The sequence below is a fragment of the Sylvia atricapilla genome, chromosome Z (assembly GCF_009819655.1).
Source record: "Sylvia atricapilla isolate bSylAtr1 chromosome Z, bSylAtr1.pri, whole genome shotgun sequence".
NCBI lineage: Eukaryota > Metazoa > Chordata > Aves > Passeriformes > Sylviidae > Sylvia > Sylvia atricapilla.
The window spans coordinates 34,755,403-34,782,411 of record NC_089174.1 but is presented as its reverse complement, the minus strand read 5'-3'; the positions used below and the strand labels follow the sequence as shown (position 1 = coordinate 34,782,411).

General features: G+C 41.8%; 1 protein-coding gene across 2 annotated transcripts in view; it reads right to left on the bottom strand.

The window, feature by feature from the left end:
• TMEM161B (transmembrane protein 161B) overlaps positions 1-3,998 on the bottom strand; it is a 41,028-nt gene extending 37,030 nt beyond the window's left edge. For both annotated transcript variants that reach the window (XM_066339278.1, XM_066339279.1), the window contains exon 1: positions 3,741-3,998. In XM_066339278.1, the coding sequence (XP_066195375.1) occupies positions 3,741-3,743 (3 nt within the window). In that variant the 5' untranslated portion in view covers positions 3,744-3,998. The remainder of the gene's footprint in view (positions 1-3,740) is intronic.
• Positions 3,999-27,009: the final 23,011 nt, after the last annotated feature.

Genomic DNA, 27,009 nt, shown 5'->3' with positions numbered 1-27,009 from the left:
CTCCTTACTTGCAGTAAAAGGGTTTCTGTCTTTTCTTCCCTTTACCATCTACCCACATGTTACAAATGACTGAAATACCCAGCCTTACACAGGACTTTGAAACTATTTGTTCTCTGACACTAACCATCTCCTCCATTACAAGATGAGGGCCTGAAGCTGAAGTCAACTGCTTCCTGTATGCACCAGGAATGCAACAGGGATACAACCGCATGACTGAAAAACAGCTGGTTTTCATGCTCAGAAATTTAATGCCCACTGCTTATTTTCTGAAGTGGCAAGTGTAAAAACAAGGTTTTAATACAACTCGACTTGAGTAATCTACAGATGTTAATACAGGGAATAACAATATCTTCAATGGTAGCACACAAAACAGTACACTAACACAGCTGTGATTTTTTTCAAATAAAAACTGAAAAGGTGTAACAGTAGTTGGCCACCAACATTTGTAAGAGAATATAACAAATCCTCCTATTTCCTGAAATCTAAAAAGTGCAAAGGCATTTGTGAAGTCCAGAAGATAAATCAATACAACCACTTTGAAATGCCATATAAACACATTATTGCTTTTGCTGTAAATGAGACTTTTCCCCATATAAGTTTTCCTTTATATGCAACTTTTTCTCTGAATGTTTATATCCATGCTGAAGTCCAGCTTGCAAAATCAAAATAGTGTTCTCCTGAAACATAAATGCAATTCAAAGTTGTTTCCTAACAGTAGAAAATATTATATAGGATGGATGGCCAAAGAAAAGTGAGCTTGCTGTGCAACATCTTAAAGAGAATGCTTCCTGTGAAAAGGACTACTTTCACAGAACAGTTATAGTCAGCAATCTTAGGCAGTTCAAATCCTATTATTTGTAAAAATCAGACATTCATACAGTTAATTTTGGAAAAGAAACTTATGCCAACAAATCTTCAACAAATTCAGATTTTTACTTTTTTTCTATTCTCATGACCAAGGCTTCCCTGACTAGAATTTTCACACACCTACCACTGTTTACAATAAAAGATGCACAAAGTGGCACGAAGAATATGCAAGGTGCTCCATACTACCATCCAACTGCTCACCCTCACAGCATTGCTCACACCCAAAGGTCACTTCTCTCTTGACCAGTGTCCTTCCACAGAGCCAAAGAAGAGCGATAAACTGCTGTGTGTAAGGACTCAGATGTGCATGATTTCCTTTAAAACAAGGTGATTCGTTTGAAACTAAAATTACACTTTAGTTGGTGAACAGCATTTTACCTGATAGTCTTGCTTCATTTACCACTAAGGTTCTCTAAGCTCAAGGATTACAGAAATGGTGGTCATCAGGTAAATCAAATTATTGCTATAGAAAGCTCAGGGATGGAACAAGAGCGTTTATAAAAATGCAAATTTATCATTATTACAAAAAGTCAATATAGATTACCTGTTGCCGTGAACACCAACATATATGGAATATATTATTAAATTATAAGTAAAACTAGTTCAGAGAAATTATGTGCTATACAAGGAAAAGGAGGTTATATTCCATTATTACTTTTCCAAGATTTTCAAAATCTAGTTTGCCCAATATTTCCACAAATGAGACCAGCAGCAACTACAGAAGTTCCTACTCTCTTTAGAAGACTTGCTTTTTAAAGAACAGGCTCTGCCATTACAGAAGTAATTCGAAGTATAAAAAGTGAAAAGCCTTTAATGCCTCTGCTGAACAGTCTAAAATATCATGGCCTTACAAAGTATTAAGACTCTTTTGCAGAGCTAAAGTCATGGCCTGGCATTGCAGCTGCACAGGTGAGTCTTGACAGTCCCAGCTTGGCAGGTGCTGACATTTATAACTTGCTTTCTAAGCCTCTTTGGTACAAAATAAACTGATGAATGTTTCATTCTCCTGTTGCTTTGAAACTGGAAAATACAGCTTCCAAAGAGCACAGACCTTTTGCCTTTGCTTACATCATGGAATCACACACAAAGATTATTTGCCTACACTACCAGCACCCAGCAAAGAAAACTGGACCTGATCTTTCAACCCCATTAGGGAGCACAAGCAAGCACTCAATTAATTCAAATAAGGACCTACACTAAAAGGAAAAACTTTTTTGCTTGCAATTTTACAAATGTAGCTTCCAAGACCAGAACACAGTACTCATGGACTTCTACAAATGAAAGGAGCATCTCAATGTCTTTTGAATAAATATTTTAATCCCTACGGAAAAGGAAAAAAAAAAAGAAAAAACCAAAAAGACTCCATGAAAAAAAAATACAACTCCTTTTATAAGCCAAAATTTACACTATAAAAACTACTTTAGTGAAATAACATGATTAAACTTTTAAGTATGAGAACAGTTGAAACGCAGATTTTATCAAAAACATACTTGTAAAATGCATTTCTTAAGACTTAGATCAATGAGCAAACACTGGTGTCATAGTTAAAATGACATATTGACATATTGACAAATGACATATTCATATAGTCATATGGAAGAGAAATGTAACATATTAATGGCACATACAAAATACCTGCACACACTGTTCCTTGTATCTCAAATATAAGTATGTTAAAAGCTGAGCCAATCAACTCCAGTGTTTTAAGCAATAACTAAGCCCTGAATACAAAACTCAGCATATCTCTATAGAAATACATCTTTATATTACTTAATGTTCATTAAATACTTAGCTTGCTCTATTGAAGCAACATGTATCCAACAAGGTTACATCATTAGCAGGAATTATACCAATCCTTGTTTTTCTCCTCCTATGTTACAAGGTAATTTATGGTGCACTACATTTAACCCAATAAACTGTAGCTATGCTGAAATACTTGCTGTGAAAAGTAATTTGAGGTGGGACATTTTTCAATGAGGTACCTTTCAGCCCCAAATGCTCTATGATTCCATGACACACACGTGCTGCCACAACACACGTGGCAGCTGTGAGATGACTCAGAACACCAAGTGTGAAATTGTGGCAGTAAGCAACAAAAGCCTCTGGCAAAGGTTTCAGGGTATATCCAAGATCAAAAACACACTCCGTTTACACGGCACTTAAGGAGATATAACAAAACAGTTATACTCATAGAATCAATGCTGGAGTAGAACTTAAGATCACCAAGTCCAAATGTCAACCCAGCACTGCAGCTTAAATCCCTGAATCACTAAAACATATCGCCGAGCACCAGGTCCAAAAGGTTTCTAAAACACTTCCAGGATTCCACAACCTCGCTGGGTAACTTATTGCAATGCCTGACCACCCGAACAGTGAATTTCCTTTTTTCTAGAACCTAATTTGTATTTTCAACGTCTTAGCTTGAGGCCATTTCCCTGCATTTCTCTGCTGACAGGGTAGACCAGACCAGCCCCCATCTCAGTACAACCTGCTGTCAGGTTACAGAGAGTAACTGAGAGTTACAGAGAGGGAGAAAAACCCTTTGCATTTATAAACAGACATCCGAACCCCGTTACACAGCACTAAGTGCAGTGGCTCACTCTGCTTCCCAGGGGAAATGCAGCAGAGAGGGAAACCACTGGGCAGTAGAACCGTGTCGGTGTAAGATCGAGGAAGGCAGCAGACGCCGCGGTGTCCCGTTCACGAGCTCCACTTACAGAGCTCGATGGTGTCACCCCGCCACCTCCCTGCCCCCGACGCGCCCAAACCCCCGAGCCGTCCCCACAGCCAGGCACCAGGGCCCGCAGCAGCTCAGCCCCGAGCCACGGGAGGCGAGTGGACCCGGCCGCCCCGCTGCTCGCCGCCCCGCTCACCATGGTGCCCGCGCCAGCCGCCGCTGCCGCCCGGCTCGGCCCCACTCCCGGCACATAAATCCGCCCGCCCGCCGCTCCCGACCAGCGCACGCCGAGGTCACACCGGGAGCCCGCCACGAGCAAGGCCCGCCTGAGCTGTCCAACCAACTGCCTGCGCGGCCGGGGCCCCGGAGCGCTGAGCCCGCGGCGCGACGGACAGCCCCGGGCTCCTCGCTCCACGCCCGCGGGCCGGCGACAAGCCTAGAAGGCAGAGGCGCCTACGGCAGCGCCCGGCCCGCGGGGCGCTTCGCGACAGCCCTGTCAGGCGCCGCGGGGCCGGCCTGTTCCGGCCAGGGCACCGCCGCGACTCCAACCACGTGACGCAGGAGGTTGTCCCGAGGGCGGAAGTTCCCCGCCACCGCCGGCCCCGGCGTGAGGCGCTGCGCCGCCGGAGCACCGTGAGGGGAGCGGGACAGCGGGACAGCGGGACAGCGGGACAGCGGGACAGCGGGACAGCGGGACAGCGGGACAGCGGGGCAGCGGGGCAGCGGAGGGGAGCGGGCCCGACCCGGCGGCGGCACGAAGGAAGAGCGGAGGGAGGGGAAGTGCGGCTTGCGCATGCGCCGAGGTCACAGCGCCCTCTCCCATGCCGGTACTGCGCATGCACAGCGGTGCGGCTGAGGGCGGAAGTGTGGCTGGGCCTGTGCTGAAGCATGGCGGCGGTGAGCGGTTCCCGTGGCCGGCTCTCCGCGGAACGGGGCGGAGTCGCTTGGCCCGAGGGAAATAGGTCTCCTCCTTCCAGAATAGCCAGTACCGCGCACCGTGTGGATCTGTCCGGAAGGAGCACACCTGGATACTCTGCCCCAAAGGAGCACTGGGAAATAGTCGCGCTGCTCAACAGTTTTGTCGTAAATCCTGCGGTTTTAAATGCATCGCTGTGGTCACTTATGTGCGAGCTGAAAACAAATAGGAGTGTTATAAATGATAAGAAGACAATTCAAAATAACAGAATTTATTTAGCAATTTATTAAAAAAACAAAAAGCCACAATAAAATTGGACAACATCGATCGAATGTTGGGTGGGTGGGCAGAGTGACAGGTACTGTCCAACCTCAACCACACACCACTGGGGCTCGGTGCACGGTTTTTGTACAGTTTATTCACCCTGAGGCTAAGTCCATTGAAAGTCCAAATATTCATGTATCTATTTCCAAGTGAGGTCTTGAAAGGGATTCCCGTAAGTATGAAAAGGCGTTGATAGTCTTCTCGGATCTCGTCTTTGGGGTGCTGATTTGGTCGTCCTCCAGGATCTCCTATCAAGATTGACATCAGATGTCAAGCAGCTGTGAAGTGTGTGGAGGCTCCTAAGGGCTATGTGGAGGGAGCAACGCTCCAGGCACTCCCATGGAGGGAGCCTAACCCTTGAGTTTTTCTATCCAAGTTGTTTAACCCTGTACTGTTTTAAGTTTACTTCCTGATATGTTGGTTACCCTACCCCTGATTGGTTGTTGTGTTATCTCCTCAATTCTGTACCCCGATGGGTCCGTTTTGGATCCTTTCCCCTATTGGTTAACTTTTCAATCTGCACCCCTATTGGTTAACTTTTCAATCCGCGCCCTTATTGGATAGTTTTTCAATCCGCATCCCTATTGGTTGGTTTAGCAAACCCCACCCCCTAAATTATGAATAAAACCCGGGCTCTCCGGACCTTTGGGTCCTTCGGAGAGTCGTCGAGGAATAAAGAAGGCTCCTGGAGAAGACCCCCGGCTCCTGTGATCTTTCCCGTGCCACCTGGGTCACCCCTGCCTAGAAGACAGCTGCATCAGCAGCTGCAGCCTGGATAGAGCTGACAGGCTTGATCGCTGTGGCGATCTCACAAAAAGAGCTGGTCACTCTATAGGAGTGCTTGTGCCGCCTGAGCTGAGGCCGTCTCCCCGTGGGCGACTCACTTGGGAAGGTCGCGGCACCCAGACCATCCCAGCTAGGGAACTGGGCGGGCGGCGACAGAAGTGGAGGCCCGTCCTTGATGAATGGGCCATCTCCAGTCCGGCCATGTCATTTCTGTTGCAAATGTTGTGGTTTCACAGCTTGCACCACAGGTCTTGGAATCTCAGAGATGCCCTGGAGTAGCTTTTTAATGGACCAAATCTTTGATACACGAATTTATCCATTACATTTACCACAGGAGTATTTTGCTTGAACAGATAAATGGTATTTATGTAGAAAGTACTTAACATCTGTTCGTATTTTCTCAAGCTTTGCCTGCCTTCTGAGAAACTCAGGAAGGCAATTCATAGAATCGCAGGATGGTTTGAGGTTGAAGGAACCGTATGGATAATCATGTGGTAAATGTAATGTATAAATTCGTGTATATAGTATTGTATCAAAAGTTTGGTCTATTTGGTCTATTCAAGGGCATCTCCGAGATTCCAAGGCCTATTGTGCAAGCTCTGAAACCACAACATTTGCAACAGAAATGACAGGGCTGGACTGGAGGTGGCCCATTCATCAAGGACGGGCCTCCACTTCACAGCTGCTCGACATCTGATATCAATCTTGGTGGGGGATCTGGAGGATGATCAAATCAATACTCCAAAGAAGAAATCCAGGAAGATTATTGAATCGTCTTTTCTTACTTAAGGGAACCCCTTTCAAAACCTCACCTGGAAATAAAGAAATACATTAATATTTGGACTCTCAATGGACTTAGCCTCAGGATAAATAAACTGTATAAAACCCATACACCAAGACCCAGTGGTGTGTGGTTGAGGTTGGATGATGCCTTTGTTACTGTCACACTGCCCACCCAGCATTTGATCGATGCTGTCCAATTTTATTGTGGCCTTTCAATTTGATTTTAGAAAAATTGCTAAATAAATTATTTTATTTTGAATTGGCTTCTAATGATTTATAACAATCTTATTCAAGTCCAAACTATGTCCAGGGCATGTCTTTCGTCAGAGCAGGTTGCTCAGAGCTTTGTCCAACCTGTCCTTCTAGAGATGGAGTATCCATCCAGTTTCCAAGGGCCACCTGTTCCACTGCCTCACCAGCCTCACAGAAAGGAACTTTTCCCTAATGTGTAATCTAAACCTCTCTGCTTTGAGTTTAAAGCTGCTTGTCCTGGTCCTATCACTATGTAACACTCATTTGTAAAAACTCATTGTCACTCTTTCTGATAATGCCATCTTTAGATAAAGGGGCTCTGAGGTCTCCCAGGAGCATTCTCTTGCCAGGACTGACCTTTGCCAGCTCTCTCAGCCTGTGCCCTTAGCAGAGGTGTTCCAGTCCTGTGATTACCTTTGCAGACCTCATCTGGACTCACTCCAGCATACCTTTCTTTTGCTGAGGATCCCAGAACTGGACACAAAACCCCAGGTGGAGGTCTCAGGTGGTCAGAGCAGAGGGGCAGAATCCCCTCCTTTGATCTGCTGACCTGGCTGATTAGGATGCAGCTCAGGACATGGCTGTCTTTCTGGGCTCCACATACACCTTGTAGGCTCACGTCCAGGTTTTTGTCCACCAGAACCTTGAAATCCTTGTTCCACACACAGATCCCTAGGAAAATTTAATTTAATAGTCTCAACAACCATCAGGAAGAGTTATAAACTGTCATTCTGCCATTTTTAATTGTTCCTTTGAAATATGCCACAGCTGAAGAAACAACAAACCCACTCAAAATCACATTTCTAAAACAGTAGAACAAATAGATTTCAAGGTAAGTCCAGATACCAAAGGCTATAGCACCAATATGCAACTATTCAAACCATTTCATTTTAGTCAACAGGTAGGTCTTTGGCCTCCCAATTTACTAATGCTAATTTCTTGAGACTTATGACAGATGAAGCATGTCAAAAAAATAACAAATTCTAAAGGCATTTGTTCTGCACCATGTGTTTCTTGCAGACAGAATACTAAATAAAATTAATAAGCTCTTTAAAAGGCAAAGTTACAACAAAAAGGTGACAATCTTACTGTAGAGATGGTAAGAGATTGGAAGCATTTGGAGAGCAACTGATTTGAGACATGTTTTCTTGTGGAGGTAAGAGTCTCAAAAGTGTTTTTAACAAAATTCTTACTTGTGGAACTCTCTGACATAAGATTTCATCACTGATATGAATTTGTGGCACTTTACAAAAAATAATCGAAATTGGAAGTGAGCAGAACTTTTTCATTAACTGAAACTACAACTGGTCAGCTTGAACTCTAAGAATCATGACTTCAGAGGTCTAGTATTTTAATTCTAGTATGTCTCACTAAGTTTTCTTACCTTATGAGTGTTTGCAATTTGGTGGTCAAAATTCTCACAGAGCTTCATGTAAATATTTAGAATTATCTACTTTTTTTACATACTTCCCCTCTGGGAGGAAAAATGTGATTGATAGTGATGTTCACCTACGAGGTCAAAGAGGTGGCAACCTGTGTAGCCAATCTTTTGCCTTCTGTAAAAGTGTATATAAATGGAATAAAAAAAAATTAAAATAGAGCTTTCCTGCCTGACTTGCTGCCTGCCTTGTCCTTTGTGTGTCCAAAACAGCAACACTAATGTGGTTTAAATTTGTATTTCACACAAAGACAAGGCCAAAGTTGTTCTAATCACTATGGAAAAATGGATTTTTGAATGGATTTATATGGGCTTAGTGGAACCTTTGCAACAGCAAGGTTAAGAAAACTGTCCCATGCATTACTGCCACTGGTGCAAACGCCACATAGCCTGTGAAGTTGCTCTGTTGGACCCTCTTGTCTCAAACAGTGGGTAATTTTAAGAAATACATTAGAGGAGGCACTTTTTTAGTCCCTGTGGCAGGTTGATACAAGGCTGTCTTAAGTTGGATGTCTATGCCTCATTATTCAGAAAAGAGGCAAGACTCCCCAGAAAAATACATTTCAAGACTGAGAAATGTAGTCTCAGCAGCCACAGTTGTAACACTTGGAACACTTAAAGATAATTAAGAAGCCTTCTAGTGTAATGTTAAAAGGATCTGCTGAAGGAAAATTTATTATAACATTGTCTACAATCCCTAAATGACAAAAGGTAAGTTTAGACCAGCAAAGGCTAAATCACCTAATGCATGAAAACTTACATCCTATATCAGTAGAAAGTTATTTATGAAGTGAACAACAGGAACACATCATTGCCACGTGTCCTGTTTATTTCTAGCTTTCTATTATTTGAGATACTTTTCATTTTTGTAAGATAAAGACTATTAAGAGATTACGTTAAAGCCTAATTTAACATGAGCGGATACTGAAGAAAAATAGTAGAAGAATCATCAAAGTGTGTTCCAAAGAGGAGTCATTAATTTCTATTTTGGCAAGCAGCATATCAGGCTGGAAAATTTTCATTTAGGGGTATAATTATAAATCTTCTGACTACTACAGAAGTGTTTCCCAGCCTTTTAAAATGTAGTGACAGGACAAGGGGGACTGGCTTTAAACTGACAGTGGATAGCTTCAGATTAAATGTTAGGAAAAAAATACTTATTGTGAGGGTGGTGAGACTGGCACAGGTTGCCCAGCGAAGCTGTGGATGTCCCATGCCTGGAAGCGTTCAAGGCCAGGTAGGATGGGGCTCTGAGAATATACTCTAGTGGATGGTGTTACTGCCCATGGCAAGGGCTTGAAACAAGAGGACCTTTGAAGTGCCTTCCAACCCAAACCATTCTATGTGACTTTATGGTTTAGTATAAAAATATAAAAAGTGAGAATGAGTTTGCTTCATGGTACTTTGGGCTTACACAGCTGGCTGCTCAGCTAATTTGAAACAGTTCCATGAATAGTGGAGCTAAGGACGTTTGGCTTCCTGTGGATTTCTCTCACATGATTGTTAGATTAGAAATGCACATTTCTGTTTCTTAAGTGTGTCTGCTTGGGGCATTTATGATATCTTTGACCTACACACAGGCAGTGTAATTATAATCAAGAATTTCCACTGATAAATGCATTTGAAACAGGCTAGTGGGTTCTGAATAAGTTGAAAAATTGCTTACCAGCATAAAAGCAGACAGATTCACAGATCCATAGGAATATATACATATGGCCACACTGCAGTACCATATAACTTATAAGACATCAGAGCAAAAGGAGAACACTTGTATCTGTGCCCATAGTGTGTTTGTTTCTTTTATATAAAGGAACATTCTGTTATATGTCAGGAACATTCTTTAAATGCTTGGGGATGGTACCACAGGCCTCTACTCAGTGTCTCAGTTCCTTGGGCATTAGGAAGTGTATCCCAAGCATTTGTAAGTATTACAAACATATGTTAAAAAACCAAACAAACAAGCAAATTAAACACTGACTAGGAAAATATTCTTCTCTTTCTACAAATCAGAATATAAAGACAGCATTTTTAAGACACAGGACTAGGAATTCTCCAGCCCCTCTTGATGCTCTGATCACATGGCTCTCCATTCCTGACAAGAGTGATGATTTGTAGAGCTCTAAAGCATAGCAGAGGCCCAGATAGACTCACCATGAGTGGGTGGCGATCAGGTGATTATGTATTCTAGTCCCATGCTGTCAATGGGGAGATAAGGGTCAGAACACAATTCCCTCCCCGCCACCGCTTCCTCATCCCTCTGCTATTCGTCAAGGTCAGTGATGAATTTTTTACCTTCCTAGGCTGTCAGAGAAAGGAACAGGTCAGGCTCAGTCAGCTTTGTACAGAGGGCTGCATATACAGAAAACTAAGCAGCCCCTCATTTTTATTTGTTGTCTCTACTTTTCCAACACATAAATCATATGTGCAATCATTTCTTGAGAAAAATCCCCAAAAGGCAAGCATTGGGAAAGATGTCACACAGTGGGCCCTGAAGAAGTTAGCTATTGTAGTGGAAAGCACAACTGCTGTCTAATAAATGAGAGTTAATAAAATGAAGTGGTAAACTAACATGTGAGTTATGAAGATCTTCCTTCACTAATAGGAGTTATCTAGTGTCCCATAGATGCTCATTATATGTTGTTTATATCCAATAATAAAGTCTTGTGTTGCTTCAGTAGCATTAACTGGAAATGGTGCTCTGTGATTATAGAATAAAAGCTATCAAGGAGTTTTGTTGCCTCTGCTTACTTCTCTATCCATTTTATCTTGCTCTTCTCTGTGCTTCCTAAAGGAATGATATTTATGGGAGCAATTCTTCAAGCAGTTTAAAATAAAATCTTAAAAAACATCTTGATAGAGGCTTAGTATGAAGACACAGGGATGTTAGCATAATGGGCCAAACTAATTCCCAACGTAAATCCATTTTTTAAACACAGGATAAATCTGGGTCAAAAATGTCCAAAAGAAATATAGTCATGATGTAAGGCTCAAATTAAAAAGTGCAACAGAACAACTTATCTGTTGAGTGTTTTCAAGTGTGTCCTTGTGTGCTTTATTATGATTCCAACATAGCCTGGGGTAAAAATGTGAACAATTCTTCCACTCTTCTGTAATGTGAAATGTCACAGAGGCAGAGTTAGCATTAGTTCTCTGGTATGCTGTCCTGGTTTAGGGCAAATTTGGGAGGAAACCACTGAATGGGGTTCTTCTGGGGAGCAAACCCAAACAGCACCTCCACCCAGCCGGTCTGGGAAGAAAAATTTCCTCAGAGAAAAGTGAAAAAACTATTTATTTAACAAACAAAATGCCCACGAGCATGAGGAACAAAAAACAAACAAACAAAACAAAACAAACAAACAAACAAAAAAAAAACAAAACAAACAACAAAAAACCACCAAACCTCTCACTGCTCCCAAGAGAGATGGCAAAACTGAGGAAGTCCTTGCCAGGAGTTAGCTCGGCTCTCTCAGTCTCTTATCAGTCCCAGTCCCTTCGGTACTGGAGAATGCCAAGGTCCAGGCCCTGGTGGGCCACGGGTACCAGTCCTTCTCTGGGTTTTTAGTCCAGAGCAGATTCAAACAATCCCAAGAAAAAGGAAAAAAACAGTCCAGGAAACTTCTTTACCTCAGCTAGCTAAACTGACTAAAAGAAAAAAACCCTCTCTCTGGCCACTGTCCATGTACCCGACGAACACACCATCCTGAGGAAGAAAGAGAGAAGAATGCAGAGGAGTGATCACTTTTCAAAACAGACTGCCCGTGTCTTCTTTCCCTGCTCACCCTCAGAACCACTCTTAAAGGTACAGAACACAACCTACAGCACACACAGAACAGACAAGTGGGGATACAGAAGTATCCTAGTCACCCCAAGACATATGCTAAAGAGAGGTCAATTAATTTTATAAACTGGCATTGAATAAATTATGCTAAAACAATCAGTGTTTTGGTGTTAATGTAGGCTCTACAGTTTTGAATGCCAGGATCCTTAAATTTTGGGACTTATTTGAAATAGCTGAATGTTTTCAATTGTGTCCTTCTGTTTCTCCAAGATTAAAGGGACTAATAAATCAAAAATTGGAAAATATTTATAAAGAAAAATATTATTATTCTGTCAAACTCTGCAATAGTGCTCTAAAGTGATTGTCTAACAGCCTACCATACTGTGGAGAACAGGAAAACTCAAACATATTGGAAGTAAACATGTTTTTACATCCTTAAACATTTCTGTTTTCTAAGGAATTCTGCTGTTTTGAATCATTCTATATTCATTTCCATGTGGGTGTGTTCATGATAGTTTCATGGTAATTTCACCTAGTTACTTCAGGGCTTGTTGTTCAATTCCTAGCTAATTGGCCTGAAAGATAATAAGTTCTTTCAAGTCTGAGGAAACTGTGAACCCCGGGAATTGTCGAGAGGTGTGTTAGTTTTGCATGACTTGATTTTTTGGTGAGGAGGGAAGAAGCCAGCCGTGGAAGTGATTTTCCTGTGGGAAGTTGCTAGAAGCTTCATCCATGCCTGGCAAAGTCAGTCGTGGGCTGGCTCTGAAAGTAAACACTCTGCCAAGCCAATTAAAGTAGTTGGTATTGCCTCTAGGGTGACATATTTGAGGAGGGAAAAAACACGTGCAATTCATTTTTCTTTCAGGGCAGCCGCCAGACCATGGAGCCGGGGCTATCTCAGTCTGCAGAGAACTGTGCTTGCCTGGCCACTTTTAACTCGTCCTGCTGAGGGCAGAAGGGCAGCGGCAGCAGCAGCGGCTTCTCCTTTTGGCTGCCCCGTGTGAAGAGAGGCCCCGAATGGAGCCGGCGCTGCGGCAGCCGGCAGGGACCATGTGGCCAACAGCGAGGGGCATGGTGAGACATTTCCCAGTGCAGAGCCCGGACAGGATCAGCCTTTCTGCACTGCCAAGAACTTCTCAGTTGATGGAACTTGGGAACAAAGAAACCTACGGACACCAATTCTCTCCTGAGTCAGAGAAAAGGAAAAGGTGAAGACACATGAGGAGAACAACGTGGCGGCACCAAGGTCGGTGGAAGGAGGGAGGGGCAGGAGGTGCTCCGGCCGTCAGAGCTGAGATTCTTCTACAAGCCATGATGAGGACTACAATCCAACAAACAAACTGTTGTCCTGTAATTCATGAAGTGCATGGGGGGATGCAGAGGTCCACTCGCAGCCCATGAGAAAAAGTGTTCCCACTGGCGGTCATGGATGCTGAAAAGCTGTATTCTAATGGGAAACTCGAACAGAGAGAGAGTGATTTGTTAAAAAAAATATGGATATTGATCTAATACCGATATCCAACTATGACAGACAAAGACTCTCTAACAGTTTGAAGTTAGAAAGTGTATGTTTATTACGACACCAGGCATCGTGCGGGATAGCTCCAAAATACACACGCGCAATTTACAGATGATCACAGGGTCTTTTTATGTACAAAAGTGTTGAATACCCAAAACACAAATGCATATTCACAATTCTGGTCCATCCCATTCCCCGCTTCGTATGGTAATTAGCCAAAAAGCAATTAAGCATGCGTAGTTGTTCTTTAAAATGGGTCGGTGGTCCTTCTTATGGGGTGGGGTCTCAAAATGATGAAGTAAGATGCGTCTTCCTCACTTTGTCTTTTTAACCTTTTAGTGTTGTTGACACCTGGATCCTGTTTTCTCAAGACTATCTGATTTATGATCACATTGTGTTCTTGGAGTCTATTGATTAAGTTGACAGGTCTCCTGATTTATCAGTTCCTTGAATTTGGCTTATGTTAAAAAAAGGGAAGTTTACCTCAACAATGTCTAGTTAGTAAAGGGAAGTCTACATCAGCAATATCTAGTTTAACTAAAGTCCTTTATTCTTCAAAATTAATATCTCAAGAGAAAATAGAGCTAGAGAAGCCTTGCTTCCAAACCAGAATTCATCCTTACAAGACTATACCCCATAAACTAAAATGACCCATGCCATGTAGTTCAAGAAAACAGTTTTGTCTGTGGGAAGGGCTCAAGTTACAGCAGGTTGGGCAGGACTACTTCTTCTGAAAATTAGAACCACCTTGGAGAAGTCCGTGGAAAGGACCCCATGACATACCAGAAGAAAGTGCTCTCTCTAAGCAGATTGAAGAAGGATTTTTAGAAGTGACAAACTGGCTAAAAACCCCATGTTTTGTCTCCCTGCACTGTTGGTGAAAGAAAAAAAGGGCTGGGGTTGGGGGGGAGGTGTTCTAAATGTTTATTTTAGTTCTCATTATCCTCTTTCACTCCTGTTAATAAATTTTTCTTTTTAACTTTTAAGTTTTGAGCCTTTTTTGCCTTCAGAGTGTTTTCTCCTAAGCCTTATCTTACCCTATGAGCCTTTCAGTTTTTCTTTCCCCCTCCTTTGCTCAACTATAGCAGAGGAGAATGAGTGAATGGTTTTTCATGGGTGCCTGGCACCTAGCCAGTGTCACACCCCAACAAGGGAGACTCTCATTATTGCTAGAAGCAGGGTTAGTGCTACAGTATGAATGCCCCCCTTATTAAAATCTATGTCTAAATGCAGGCAAAGCATCAGCTGGCCCACATATCTTATTCAGATAGTAGCAAATCCAAGCACAAGACACAGATACAAAGGAGATCAGGCCTCATTAGTGCCAGTTCTAATGTGAGATTTGTACCCAGTCAAGTTTGAGCCTCTTGTTTAGTAGCACCCAGGACAAGAAAATTGACTGTTTCAAAGTGTTTTTGAAAACTTACGCACTGTCTTTCATGCAATAATCTCTGAAATGTTCTTCACAAATGTTAAAGACAAGTGACATCTGGCCTTGTAGATACTCAGAAGTACAGAGAAAGACAATATATACATGGGGGAGGTGTAGATATACATATATTTGATGTCTTCAGAGATATTTATACATGTGCACATGTCTAAATGTGTATTTATGTATGCTTGTGTGTGTCTATATACTATATATGTTAATATTTACAGAAAACTTGATAAAGTGTTGTTTCCACATTTTCAGTTAACATTCAGAGAATCATCCTCAATTGAGGACTTTATATTTAGACTCCAGTGAATACTAATGAATTGAATCTTTTAAAAATTATCCACTTAGGTCACCAAAAAATGGATTTACCAAAATTATTTTATCTACCTCTAGGGCAAAATCTACCTCTAGGTCTTTGGGCAGAGCAGAGGGACTGCATCAGGCAACCTTTCCCTTCCCTTCCCTTCCCTTCCCTTCCCTTCCCTTCCCTTCCCTTCCCTTCCCTTCCCTTCCCTTCCCTTCCTTCCCTTCCCTTCCCTTCCCTTCCCTTCCCTTCCCTTCCCTTCCCTTCCCTTCCCTTCCCTTCCCTTCCCTTCCCTTCCCTTCCCTTCCCTTCCCTTCCCTTCCCTTCCCTTCCCTTCCCTTCCCTTCCCTTCCCTTCCCTTCCCTTCCCGGAACTTCCCTTCCCTTCCCGGAACTTCCCTTCCCGGAACTTCCCTTCCCGGAACTTCCCTTCCCGGAACTTCCCTTCCCGGAACTTCCCAGAACTTCCCTTCCCGGAACTTCCCAGAACTTCCCTTCCCGGAACTTCCCTCCCCTCCTGAAGTAGTTATTGATACAAATGGAATTGTAGCCCTGGCAATTTTATCGTAATCTCTTGTGGGTGGCTGAATCGCTAAACTCCCTGTTAAACTCCTGCCTTCTTTCTTCATCTGTCATACTCAATCATCATATTGGTATAAGCTTAAAAAATTAATTTTCTGTATGAAAATGGATACAACCAGAGCAAACAGCTGCCTGGATGTTACACAGTACAGGAGAAGTGAAGGTGACATGCTGCCCTTTCGATATGTCTATTCAATATTTACTGTCAACTTCAACTAACATTTATATGATATGAATATTTTAAAACAAACTCATTACTACATCCAAGTACTTACTTGAGTAAACACGCTACAGTCAGCTCCACTGTCACATATTCTTTTAAATACTAGTGATTTGTCTGTGTACAGGCAGAAGCAGAAAATGAAGATATAATAGAAAATTAAATTGTTTTGATAGCTGATTTGACAAATTGATTCTTCATAGAATGAGCTGATCTTCTTTGTTTATCAGCAGAGTATCTTTAGTATTGCCTTAATGATCAGAATTGGCACTTTTAAAATTATGATAATTTTACAGTTATTATGTGATCATTTTACAGTTTTTATTTGAATTTCAAATAAGGCATTTTGGTGTACAAGTAGGATAAATTCAAAACAGTAGAGATTATCAGCCGGACCAGTGAGATAGTTCAAAGAATATGTAAGGATTGTGTCTACTTTCAAAGTGTACTTGGTAGTCAGTATAACGATGGAATTATAAATACTAAAGATTATAATATGTACCTAAACCAGCTGTTTTGGCATGTATTTTTTTCCTCTTTTCTTGTACAGGGCTGAATTTTTTTTGGCTAGCTGAGAGATGAGATGACAGCTGACTTCTTAGCTTCAAGATTATGTTTCATTCCAGTTCAATAATCTGTGTTGACCAAAACTGTGACTCTTGCCATGGAATATGCTACTGTTGTCTAGAACTAGTGTGTTTAGTACATGTCACTGAGACATTCAACATTAGGCCATCTTCATATATTAATTATTTATGTGTGTGTGTGTGTTAGGATAGGGTTAATAATTTCTGTTACCACAGAAGCTGGGAATAGAGTCTCAGCTTCACTGCAACCAGGTGTTGCTTCCATTGTTCCAACCAAATCAAGTATAACTTAGCCTGGGTAATCGGGATGGGGGAAGAAGGAGAAGATTGGGACGGCTTGTACTTGGAAATGAAGTAGGTCGGGGGAAACTGTACCTAATCATCATAAGATAGATGATTGAATTGTAATAATTGTAGGTAGCTGAACATGATTATTATTTCAAACTAGAATTGTAAAGGAAGATATTTACAAAAATTCATGCTTGGATGTATACAATAGAACAATGTAGGTTTAATGATTAACATAGGGTTATGTAAGGGAGGGGTATAATATTGGGGCCTTCTTAGACCCTCATCGGAGTTGGATTTGGGTCTGTACCCCGACTCCCAGAGCTCTTCAATAAAGCACCCACGTAATCAATTCCCCTGATTATGTGTTTTCCTTGCTAACATTTGCTGTTTTGTTTGTTTGTTATTGTGTTTTAGCTATATTGCTATTTATTTGCTTCCCTGTTTGTTTGTTTGGCTCATACTGAATGGACATCCCAACTGCTAAAGCCTGTGATATGTCATGGAGTATGAGAACATAGTGAGCTTTTGCTGTAAACCTCACCTACCTAAGTTGTCTCTGAGGGGTAAGGAGTGTACAAACATGGAGCTTTATTAAAATAGGTTGGTTAACAAGAGATACTCAGGTAACCATTTTGATGACAGTCACTGATCATGAGCAGGCTCTTGATGTATTTTTGTGAGTTTACTATGGGTGTGAACATCTGCCACCCCTCAGTGAAAAAGGAATACATGGCCTTTACTGTGGGATAAGTCAGAAATCCTTAGCTGAAAAGCAGGTAAAGCTAAATGTCTATTTCTGTTCTGGTCAGGAGGGAGATAGGGAGCTGAGTCAATCTGCAAGGAGCCTACCAAGCCCACCAAGAGACTTGTAGAGATGAATGTAAGGTAGCTTTTGGCGTTTCTAAGAGAGGAGGAATTTATTTTGTTTGCAATCTGTTTATTAGTCCTGAAAAGTTGTTAGCCAAACAGCTCTCAGGTTATATTGAGAAAAGTTGCCTGTATATGTGCTCAAATGGATTTAGGAGGTTGCTGCCACCGGGAGACTCCTTTGCTGAAAATATATGCTCATGCTCTGTTGTTTCCTCTGACAGGACATGGTTGAAGTCTTTATGCCATATTATTCAAAACTACAAATTATGGAGCTACTGCTCTGTGAACTCACTGTGACTTACTCAGAAAATGTGGGTCACTCTATTTTTTTAAGTTTCAAAAATTAATGTGTCATTTTGGTTATGTGTACCCACTTCATTACCCCAACCCCAAATTGCCGAAGACCATCAGTTGCAAATAAATGAAATACTTCTAATAGAAGGAGGCAAAGTTGCATTAGAATAGGACTGGTGAAATATTACTGCTATTTTTACAAGCTTCTAGTTAGTTTATAAGAAGGTTACTGAGAAGTCAAGTAACCTTCAATTCAAATCGGATGTCGCCACTTGGGAAGAAACACAGAAAACACCACAAAATTATAGAGCTAGAGATGCATATCATTACTGGAAGTGAAATAATCACTCATTCTGTTCTCATAGTATATAATAAAATTGAAGTATGTACAGTTTGAGAGGATGTCTTTAGGGGTTCTCTCTTGCCTAACTGCACCTGTTAAAAAAAGAGAGCCAAAATATTTTCCTGCACAGGGGAGGGAAAAAAGCCCAAATAAACAAAAAACCAAACCAACAAAAACCAAACCAACCAACCAATCAAATAAAACCGCACAAAAATCTAAGGTAAAAGGGATTTTGGAGTGAAACAGAATTTAAGATTTTAAGACTCTTCAGGAGATAGCTGCAGCACCTGGAGGATGCAGTGCATCTCCCCTGAGCCTACAGGGCCCTGCAGTAGCCGTGACAAGTTGAGCAGCCTCCCCAGTCCAGAGCTGGGGGGACAGCTGTCTCATCCCTTTTAGAGGGGACACAATCTGAAAGCTGACCCCAGGTGTATTAATTTGCAGGATTCAGCCCTGTTCCGGATGGGCAGAGCTAGTTTTTCTCCTGCACCACGAGTTGCACCGGTGTTTAAAGGCTAGTGAGGCAGGGAAGAGTCAGAGGGTCTTGAGGGAGGAATCAGAACAGCACAGAAAACAGATTACTGAAACACATTTGGGATCCTTTCACAGCAATAATCTTATTTACGCGTCATCAGGATGCAATGGTTCCCGAGGGTCTAGGACCCCCCTTTTGGGTGTTCCCGAGGAAGATACGCTGCGGGGTGTGTTTTGCCAGGCAAACGTTTTCGTTGGAGATGTCCTGTGTCGGCCAAAGTTAAACTGTCCGAGAACCGTGCTGCATTCGTACCGGAAAAGAGTGGATATTGTGAGCAAATAGACTGTCACACACAATGTGCCAAATTCTGATTTGCTTTTAGGAAAATATCTGTTAATCCTGTTACGGGAAGGGGAGAGGGTGAAGCGCGAGTGGCCGCGGACCAGGTGTCGGGTTGCAGCCGCTGTGGAAATACAGGATTTTGAGGTCGGATTTACGGGCACTCTTGGCCCCCCCGTCCTTCCTAAAACCTGTGAACTGAGTAGGCAGAAGGGATGAGGCGTGGAGAGAAGAGCGGAAGGAAAAACTGGTGTTTCCTTTGCAAAGGTGTTTTTGCGCCGTGTCCCGTCCGAGGGCGATCTCGAAGTCCTGTCCCGGGCCCGGGCTGCCGCGCTCCCTCCTCTCTCCTTCTGCCTGGAGGGAGGGAAGCGGCGCTGCTCCGGCTTCCTGAAAATCCGGTTCTCCAAATGTTGAAGAGCCAAATGTTGCCTGTGACAAGTTTTTGCCCTCTGGACGGTGCTACTCGGGCTGTCGGTCTCCTCTTTGTCATGCCCAAGGAGATTTGCTCTTGCTGGAAAGGCTTTTTTTTTTTTTTTTTTTTTTTTTTTTTTCCCCTGTTTTGCATTTATAGTACTGAGTGTGTTATATTTATAGGGTATGCCCTCGTATTATATATAGTGATACGGATCCCCTGGAGTGGACTTTGGATTTTTATAGCCCCTTTCACGGCCTTATTCTTTTCACGGTAGCGTTCTTCTCCAGCCTCTTAATGGACTTAACGAAAAGGCATGCAGAACAAACCCTAAAAGGTGGAAAGGAGTTTCCTTAGGATTTTCTTGAAAGCCGGGAGGAAGAGGTGAGTGGGTGTGGGACACACAAAACCGGCTCCCCTTTGGGATGGGCGGTGCGGAGGTGGGTGTGGAGACACAGCAACGCCCGGAGGATTGTCCTTGAGAAAAGAGGAGGGCTGTGCCAGTAATCACCGGCTTCGGATACTTTCTCATAAGTATGCAAATATTATATTAATTATTGCTGCTGCAGACCTTTACTCAATTTCATGAATTTTCTAAGCACCCAAACCAATGCTTGTCCTGCATAAAAAAACCCCCAAAAAACCCAAAAAAACCAAACCAAACCAAACCAAAACAAAAAACCCACAAAACCTATATATATATAGAGAGAGAGATACTCAGTTTGTTTGGTCTTTTTTGGCAAAAGGCTGGCTTTGAAACGAGGGGGACATTGAAGTTGTTTGGTCAGTTAGTGTGATTTGAGTGAGCCTGTGTAGCACTTTAGCCTGCCCTCAGCAATCAGGCTTTAGACTCATGAGACTTTGATTGTAGGAGTTGCCTTATTTGCATTGATGCGGATGAACCAGCTGCTGGAGCATACAGAACTGCACCTGACACAATCACGGAGTTCAGGATTAGCACAGGGAATCAGGAATTCACTGTGCTACACGGCAATCTCAGCCCTACATTAGAGTCATTCATGCAAAATGACCCAAATTTGCAATGAGCACAATTAGCAATCCAAAGATGCACTTTGATTTAGGGGCTGACATTTGCTTTCATTTTACTTATTAAATATAATGATTATGTGCTCCTTAGTATGCAAGGCTGAGGAAGATGAGCTTTTTACTCTGCTGTGAGCCCTACCAAAGTGTCCTTACTGCAATCCTTGATATTTAGGACAGACAAGAAATGTTGTGCTCCGTAACCTAAAGGGTGGGTTTCTTTCTTTTGTTCACTATTTACATGAATAAAATAGAAGTGGTTTGGGTTATTTTCAGATTTTTTTGCTTTTCTCTCTCATTAAGCAATTGCTTCCAATTTAAGGGACAAAATGTTGCCATATTATGTATCTCTCTCCCCACCCACCAAATCGTTCAGAGCATTCCCATCACCTGCCATGCCTGTCCTTGGAAGAGGGGTGTTTTACCAAAGTTAAACTGCTCGAGTGAGAGTCTAGCAAAGTAATTTAGCTCTTGATCGCTCCTGACGGCCAAAGATCTTGAATTCAGAAAGAAATAAAAATTGAGCTCTATTTACCTTGCTTTTGTGTATCTAGGTATTGAAATTTCTACCGGGGAGGGGGGGGGGGGGGGGGGGGGGGGGGGGGGGGAGAGGGGTGGGGTGGCGCGGAGCAGCGCAGAGGACAGGCAGGAAGTGAAAAAAGTGGATTAAGTGATAATTTGGAGCAAAAAGCGTGCAGTTCAAAAGCTAAAGCTCCCATTGGAGAACAGAAAATTTAATGAGCTTTTAATGGAATGCAATGCTGAGAGTAGTAAATTATTTGTTAGTTGACGATGCAATCAGCATGCTGATTAGGGTTGCTTGGTTTTTTACTAAACATTTGAGTGAATCAAAACAGTTAGTCCTTGTTTTTCTGTTTGGGAGTCTCTCATGGAGCAGATGGACATTCAGAACAGAGATTGTCAATAAAGGTGAGTGTGCTTCAGGTAGCATTTAAATAGGGTGATAAAATTCTTCTGATAAATATTTTAAAGTGTTTTAATTCTGCAGTATTTGCCTAGTGTATTGTGAACAGTGTTTGAAGAAACAGTAGGCCTACAAAGGCCTTCTGTCTTGCTTCTGTCTTGCTTCTGTCTTGCTTCTTTCTTGGACAGTGGATATTACATTTTATTCGGTAATATTTCTAGCATTACCTTCAAAATTACTTTTGGACAAAAAAGCAGGCAATAAACCGAAATGAAGACTTAATATACAAGAAGAAATAAAAATTACATAAAGGAGAAGTTACTCTTTCCGGATATATTAGAAGCGTAATTAAAGTTTTTGTAAATCCATATGAAATATTTATGCATTTAAAACTAGATTTTTTTAAAATATCAGTTGCTCTTTGATTTTTTCTTCTTATTATAATTTCTTTCAAGGGACATCCCTTTACTGTGAAATGAGATTGCTTTTTACTTTAGTGGAGCCAAAGAAAAGCAGCAAAACAAAACTCCATTGGTATTAACATCACAATGGGGAGGTTGACTATTGTTCTTTTATGTTCTTTTGTGTATGCTGACTGTAAATATTTAGCGTATTCAATGCTCAGACAAACCTTGGATTGCACAGATCAATTCTCTTATTGACTCTGTATGTGCCTGTTTTAAGACAGTGATTGTCATTTTGATTGCCTGTATGTTTTGGACTGTATAGATTAACACGAGACACAAAAGTGAATTAAAAGAAAAAAAAAATCCTGAAGAATTATAGACCAGAAGCTTTGCATTTTATTTAAATGACAAAGTTCTTTATCTGTAAGTCTCAATTACATAAATCGTTGAGTTATTCACTCATGATTATCAGATTCCTTTAAAACCCAATAAATAACTATCTATGTGTTTCATCTATTACTGTTTATGACCCAAGAGGTTAAAAGCTTTTGACTGGCATTTGACTTCTGACCTCACATAAGTGTTATCTTATCAGTTCCTGCTTGTTAACTCGTATTGAGTGCTTGTCCCTGATGGCTTTTAGATAAAGGGGGTTTTATTATATTTCCTATTGAAACGGAACCATTTGCTTTGTTCTTCGTCTGTAGTCTCGGCCCCCAGAGTAACCTTGTAACCTACTGATTTTTGCTGAATAGAGTAAAATCCAAACTATTTGCAGTTTTTAAGAAGACTTAATTTTGACCACGAAATTGTTGCTGGTTTAAATGTTTTGTAAGATCTTTGCAAGTTAGGAGAATTTGAGTGTAATTCCTCTTGTAGATTTGCTAAGGGACATTTTCCATTAATTTTCTTATAGAAACTGGTGTATACTCATAGACAAAGAATGAAAAGGCAGCCGTCTTATAAGTGTCATGTTGCACTTTTCTCTGTGGCTCATTTTCATGGAGTCTTTCTTTTCTTTTGCTGTTTTATTTGTTTTCACCTTGTTCAAGCACAAAGATAGTACGTGATATGGGAAAAAAGAAAAAAATTAATCAGTCCATGTTAAAAATGGGCCAGGAGACCTGCTCCTTTGAAAGGCCTTTATTAGTCAGCTCTTTCAAGGGGGAACTCGAGGGGTCGCCTGCGCCGTCGCCGCTCCTGTCGTTGTTCTCGCTCCTGTTGCCACTCCCGCTCGGGCCACCGCTGAGGAGGTGTCAGGCGAATCTGCTGCTCTCGCCGCAGAGTCGGGAGTTCCAGCCTCGCGGGAATCCCCAGGAACTCAACTGGGCTCGTGTGGTCTAGGGGTGTCAGCTTTTCTCAGTCTCTTTGTGGTCATGGCGAGGCGGCAGAAGCAGAATCAGTCCTTAGGTACCTGAGGGTCCTCTCGGTGTTGTAGTGTCTCCCTTTTATCTGGATTTTGTGCTGGGTCGCGGCTTTTGGGTCCGTTTGCCGGCAACTGCACTTCGGTTTTGGAGCAGTGCACCATGGAAGTCCTTGGATTTTCCTATTAGGCGGGGCCGGCAGTTCGAGGAGCCGGCGGGAATGGTGACAGCCTAGCCCGACGGAAGGGGAAGGGAACCCGGGGTTTTAGGGGGGGTGTACAACTTGGAATAAGGTTTTGAGGGTACAAATTTTGGTAGAAACAGCATAACTTTCTTAACAGACAGGTTACAACTGGCATAACATTTTAAACAGCATAACTTTCTTAACAAATGACAGACTGTGTCAAAAAAAGGGAATTTCTTACATTTCATTCATTTCATATACTATGGAAATGTACTATTCCCCTTTCGCACTTCAGGCAATCATCATTGTCTAGTGGTTAGAAGGAAATGACATTTAATAATTCTTACATTCTGTGGCTCTTTGTGGAAATGTATTTAATTTGCATAAAGCAGATATGTAAACAAAATATTATGATTGTGAAAAAGATTAATATGCCTGCAAACTAATCTGCAGGTATGCCATTCAGGAATGCTTAAACAGGAAATCTCCTGGATGCACCCTCCCCTAAATCACCTTCATTCTGGTTAATATTTATTGAAAAAAACTGTTTTAAATGTTAACATTGTCACTGTGGAAAGCTTAAGGGATTTGGTTCTTGTTAACATTGTTTATATTTGAATAGTTGAAATATTTAATGCAATTCTTATATTTGTACTTAAAATACTGTGTAGTTTAAAGATGTAGGCTCAAAAATAAAATGTCACACCGCCAAAATATCTGCTTATTGTCATTTAGTAAATTGAATATTATGATGTACCTACCTGGTTAGAGCTTTTTAAAAGGAAAGTTAAAATTTGAAATTCACAAATTGGCCATCAGAAATGTGAAAATAAGATTGTGAAGCTATTTATCCATGAAATAAATTCTGTCAGCAACACTGTCATTAACATGCAGACTATTAGTTCAGCATTAGCTGCTCCAGGTGTAATTGATTAAGCCAGTATTGGCAATTTACTAACAAACTTCTCGTCGTTTGAACAGAGTTGCTTTTAATTTGTTTGAAAACCTGCTGAGAAATAGAAAACTTTTCCCTCCCAAAGGGAAAAAAAAAAAAAAAAAAGAAAAGAAAATGCTTGAAATGTAAAATAAATCACAACATTAATTAGTCTTAGTGTTTCGTTTTATCTACTTTTTGTTAAATGCAAAGCATGTTACAAGTACTAGGTATTACTAATAACTCCGAGGACACAGATAATTCATGACTGTAGTGTTTCAGAACAATAACCCCCATTTGTGGATCCATTCAGAGAAAAGAAACGAATAAAATAAAATAAAATAAATTAAAATAAAATAAAAGAAAAGAAAAGAAAAGAGAAAAGAGAAAAGAAAAAAAAAGAAAACTCCAGAACTTTTCTTTCTCTTCTTGCAAACAGTATAAATCAAACTTTAGTTTCTCCTATTTTTGGAGAATTTTTATAAAACGTTATTGGGAATAAATGGTGAGATCAATTTTCAAAAGGGAAAATATATACTTATTAGGAGGAAAACAATTACCCCCTCTTCCCCCACCGAAATAAAGCGTCCTGTTGGAATCAGTACTAGGAGCCATCAAAAGGCATCCTCCTTCTGGATTGCATGGATCAGAGGGGCCCAAACCTGCCCATTGCACCTACAACCTCCTTCAGCTGAACTTAACCCCCAAAAACCTCTCTGTTCATTCATCTTCCTCATCTGTGGATGGTGGGTGCCTGGGGGACCTAGACCCCTCCTTGCTTTCCCTGATATGCGAGTGGGCATGGGACACAAGGATTTTTATTTCCAGTGCAAGGAAACTAATCTCATATAATTTTCTCATTATAATTATGATCACTGTTGCTGCAATGAAGAGGGGTCTCCCCTCATCCTGAATGGCTGTGGAGCCTCTGCTACACTTTGTGTACCTGCCAGAACCCCACTGGGGCTCTCACAGGGGCGGCTTCCCTCTCCTCCTTGGATAAGAGCAGATCACATCCTCTAACACATTGATTTCCTCATGTATAAAGATAATTAATTAATTAGGAGAACTGATTGTTCTCTCTCCATGGTGTTAGTGCTAACATCCTGCAGCATGGTGTACCCAAATCTTAGACCCTCATCAGAACCCACCCACTGTTTGGGTGCAGCCACCTCCTTGCCTTCCTTGATGCCCTGAATCACACCTAACACAGCAGACAGGTATCTCTGGAACAGTAAACTTTGTTCTGGGTTTTTTTCAGAACTAAGTGGGGGACGAAGTTTTGTCTCTCGCAGCTGCCAGTCTATTACCATTGTTAATGCCCCCTCTCATCTTGGGTCCCAGCTTGCTGTATTTGAGAACATCTCTCCCACTCACTCCCAACAGCTCTGGCACAGGGAAAGATGAATTTGGAGAAATACTGGTATTTCCTTTCATAGTGAAAAAACAAGATGTATTTGGGCTATTATGGCAGGGCACCTTCTTCAGAAAGATTATTTGAAGTACAAAGGCATTCATCTAGGGCTCACGATGCTGAGGGAAAAGGACCCTGCTATAAATTAACAGCCCGTCGTGTTATTTGAAGAACAAGAGTGACAACTTATTGGAAGTTCACAAGGAATCATTTATATTTCACACTCCAGTAGGCAGGTGATTTGAGATTGTCTGTTAGCATAACAAAAGCTCTGAGCCTGTGAACTTCAGAAACCTTTCGACCTCTCAGCTGCTGGCATGAATAGCCCCCAGCCCTGACTATAGAGATCTCGCAAAGCTCCCCTGTTCGTGGCTAAATTGTTAATCAGGGTAATTTAATATAGTTTTCAATATGCCCCATCTCTTATTGAGTATGGTATTCACGGATCTTGCCCCCTCCAGAAAGAAAAGTTCTTCTTTATTCAAGTGTGAGAGGGGCAGCTGCAGAGCTCCTGAGCCCCCCCAACCTTCTCATCCTCCAGCACAGGGGATGAAGGGAGGGAGGCAAACCAGGAAGCGCACACTCTGGTGCCCTTGCAATCCCTCCTCCAGCAGGTCTGGTGACTCCAATATTAAATCTAGATTTAAATTGTTTAATGTATTTGTTTTCATATTTGTGTTTTTTCTCCCATCTCTCATTTTCATTTGTGGCCAGTAATCTGGGTATGAGCTGCAGCTCAGCCACCTCCTTCAGGGCACTCCCGGACAGAGATAAAGGGATTTATTTCCCATCCTGCTACTTGGTGTTTCCTCTTCTTTGCCTCACTTACCCTGCAAAAAGTTGCTGGGAGCAAACTTTCTATAGAGGAAATCTGGGGAGTGAGACACACCAGAGTTTTGTGGGGAAGGAGTTTTTTATTTTTTTGCAGCATAGCCTGGTATTTGAGTTCTTGGCATGCTTAAAGCTTCTGGCGACAGTTTGCTAGAATTGGTAAATGATGGGGAAGAAATCCGTGCTGTTGGGAATGTGAGGTGCATGGTCAAGAATACAGTCCACTGCATGGTGTGGGGCAGTGTGGCTTTTCCCATGGTCTCTGCCTGAAGTGTATCTGTGGATTCTCAATATGTCGTGTAAATAGCTACTGAAGCACATCGAGAGCAACACTTTCTAAAATAAAACTAATCAAGGTGATGTTTCTTTAAAATGTCTAAAATCACGCCTGAGTTCTGCTATATGTAAAGGT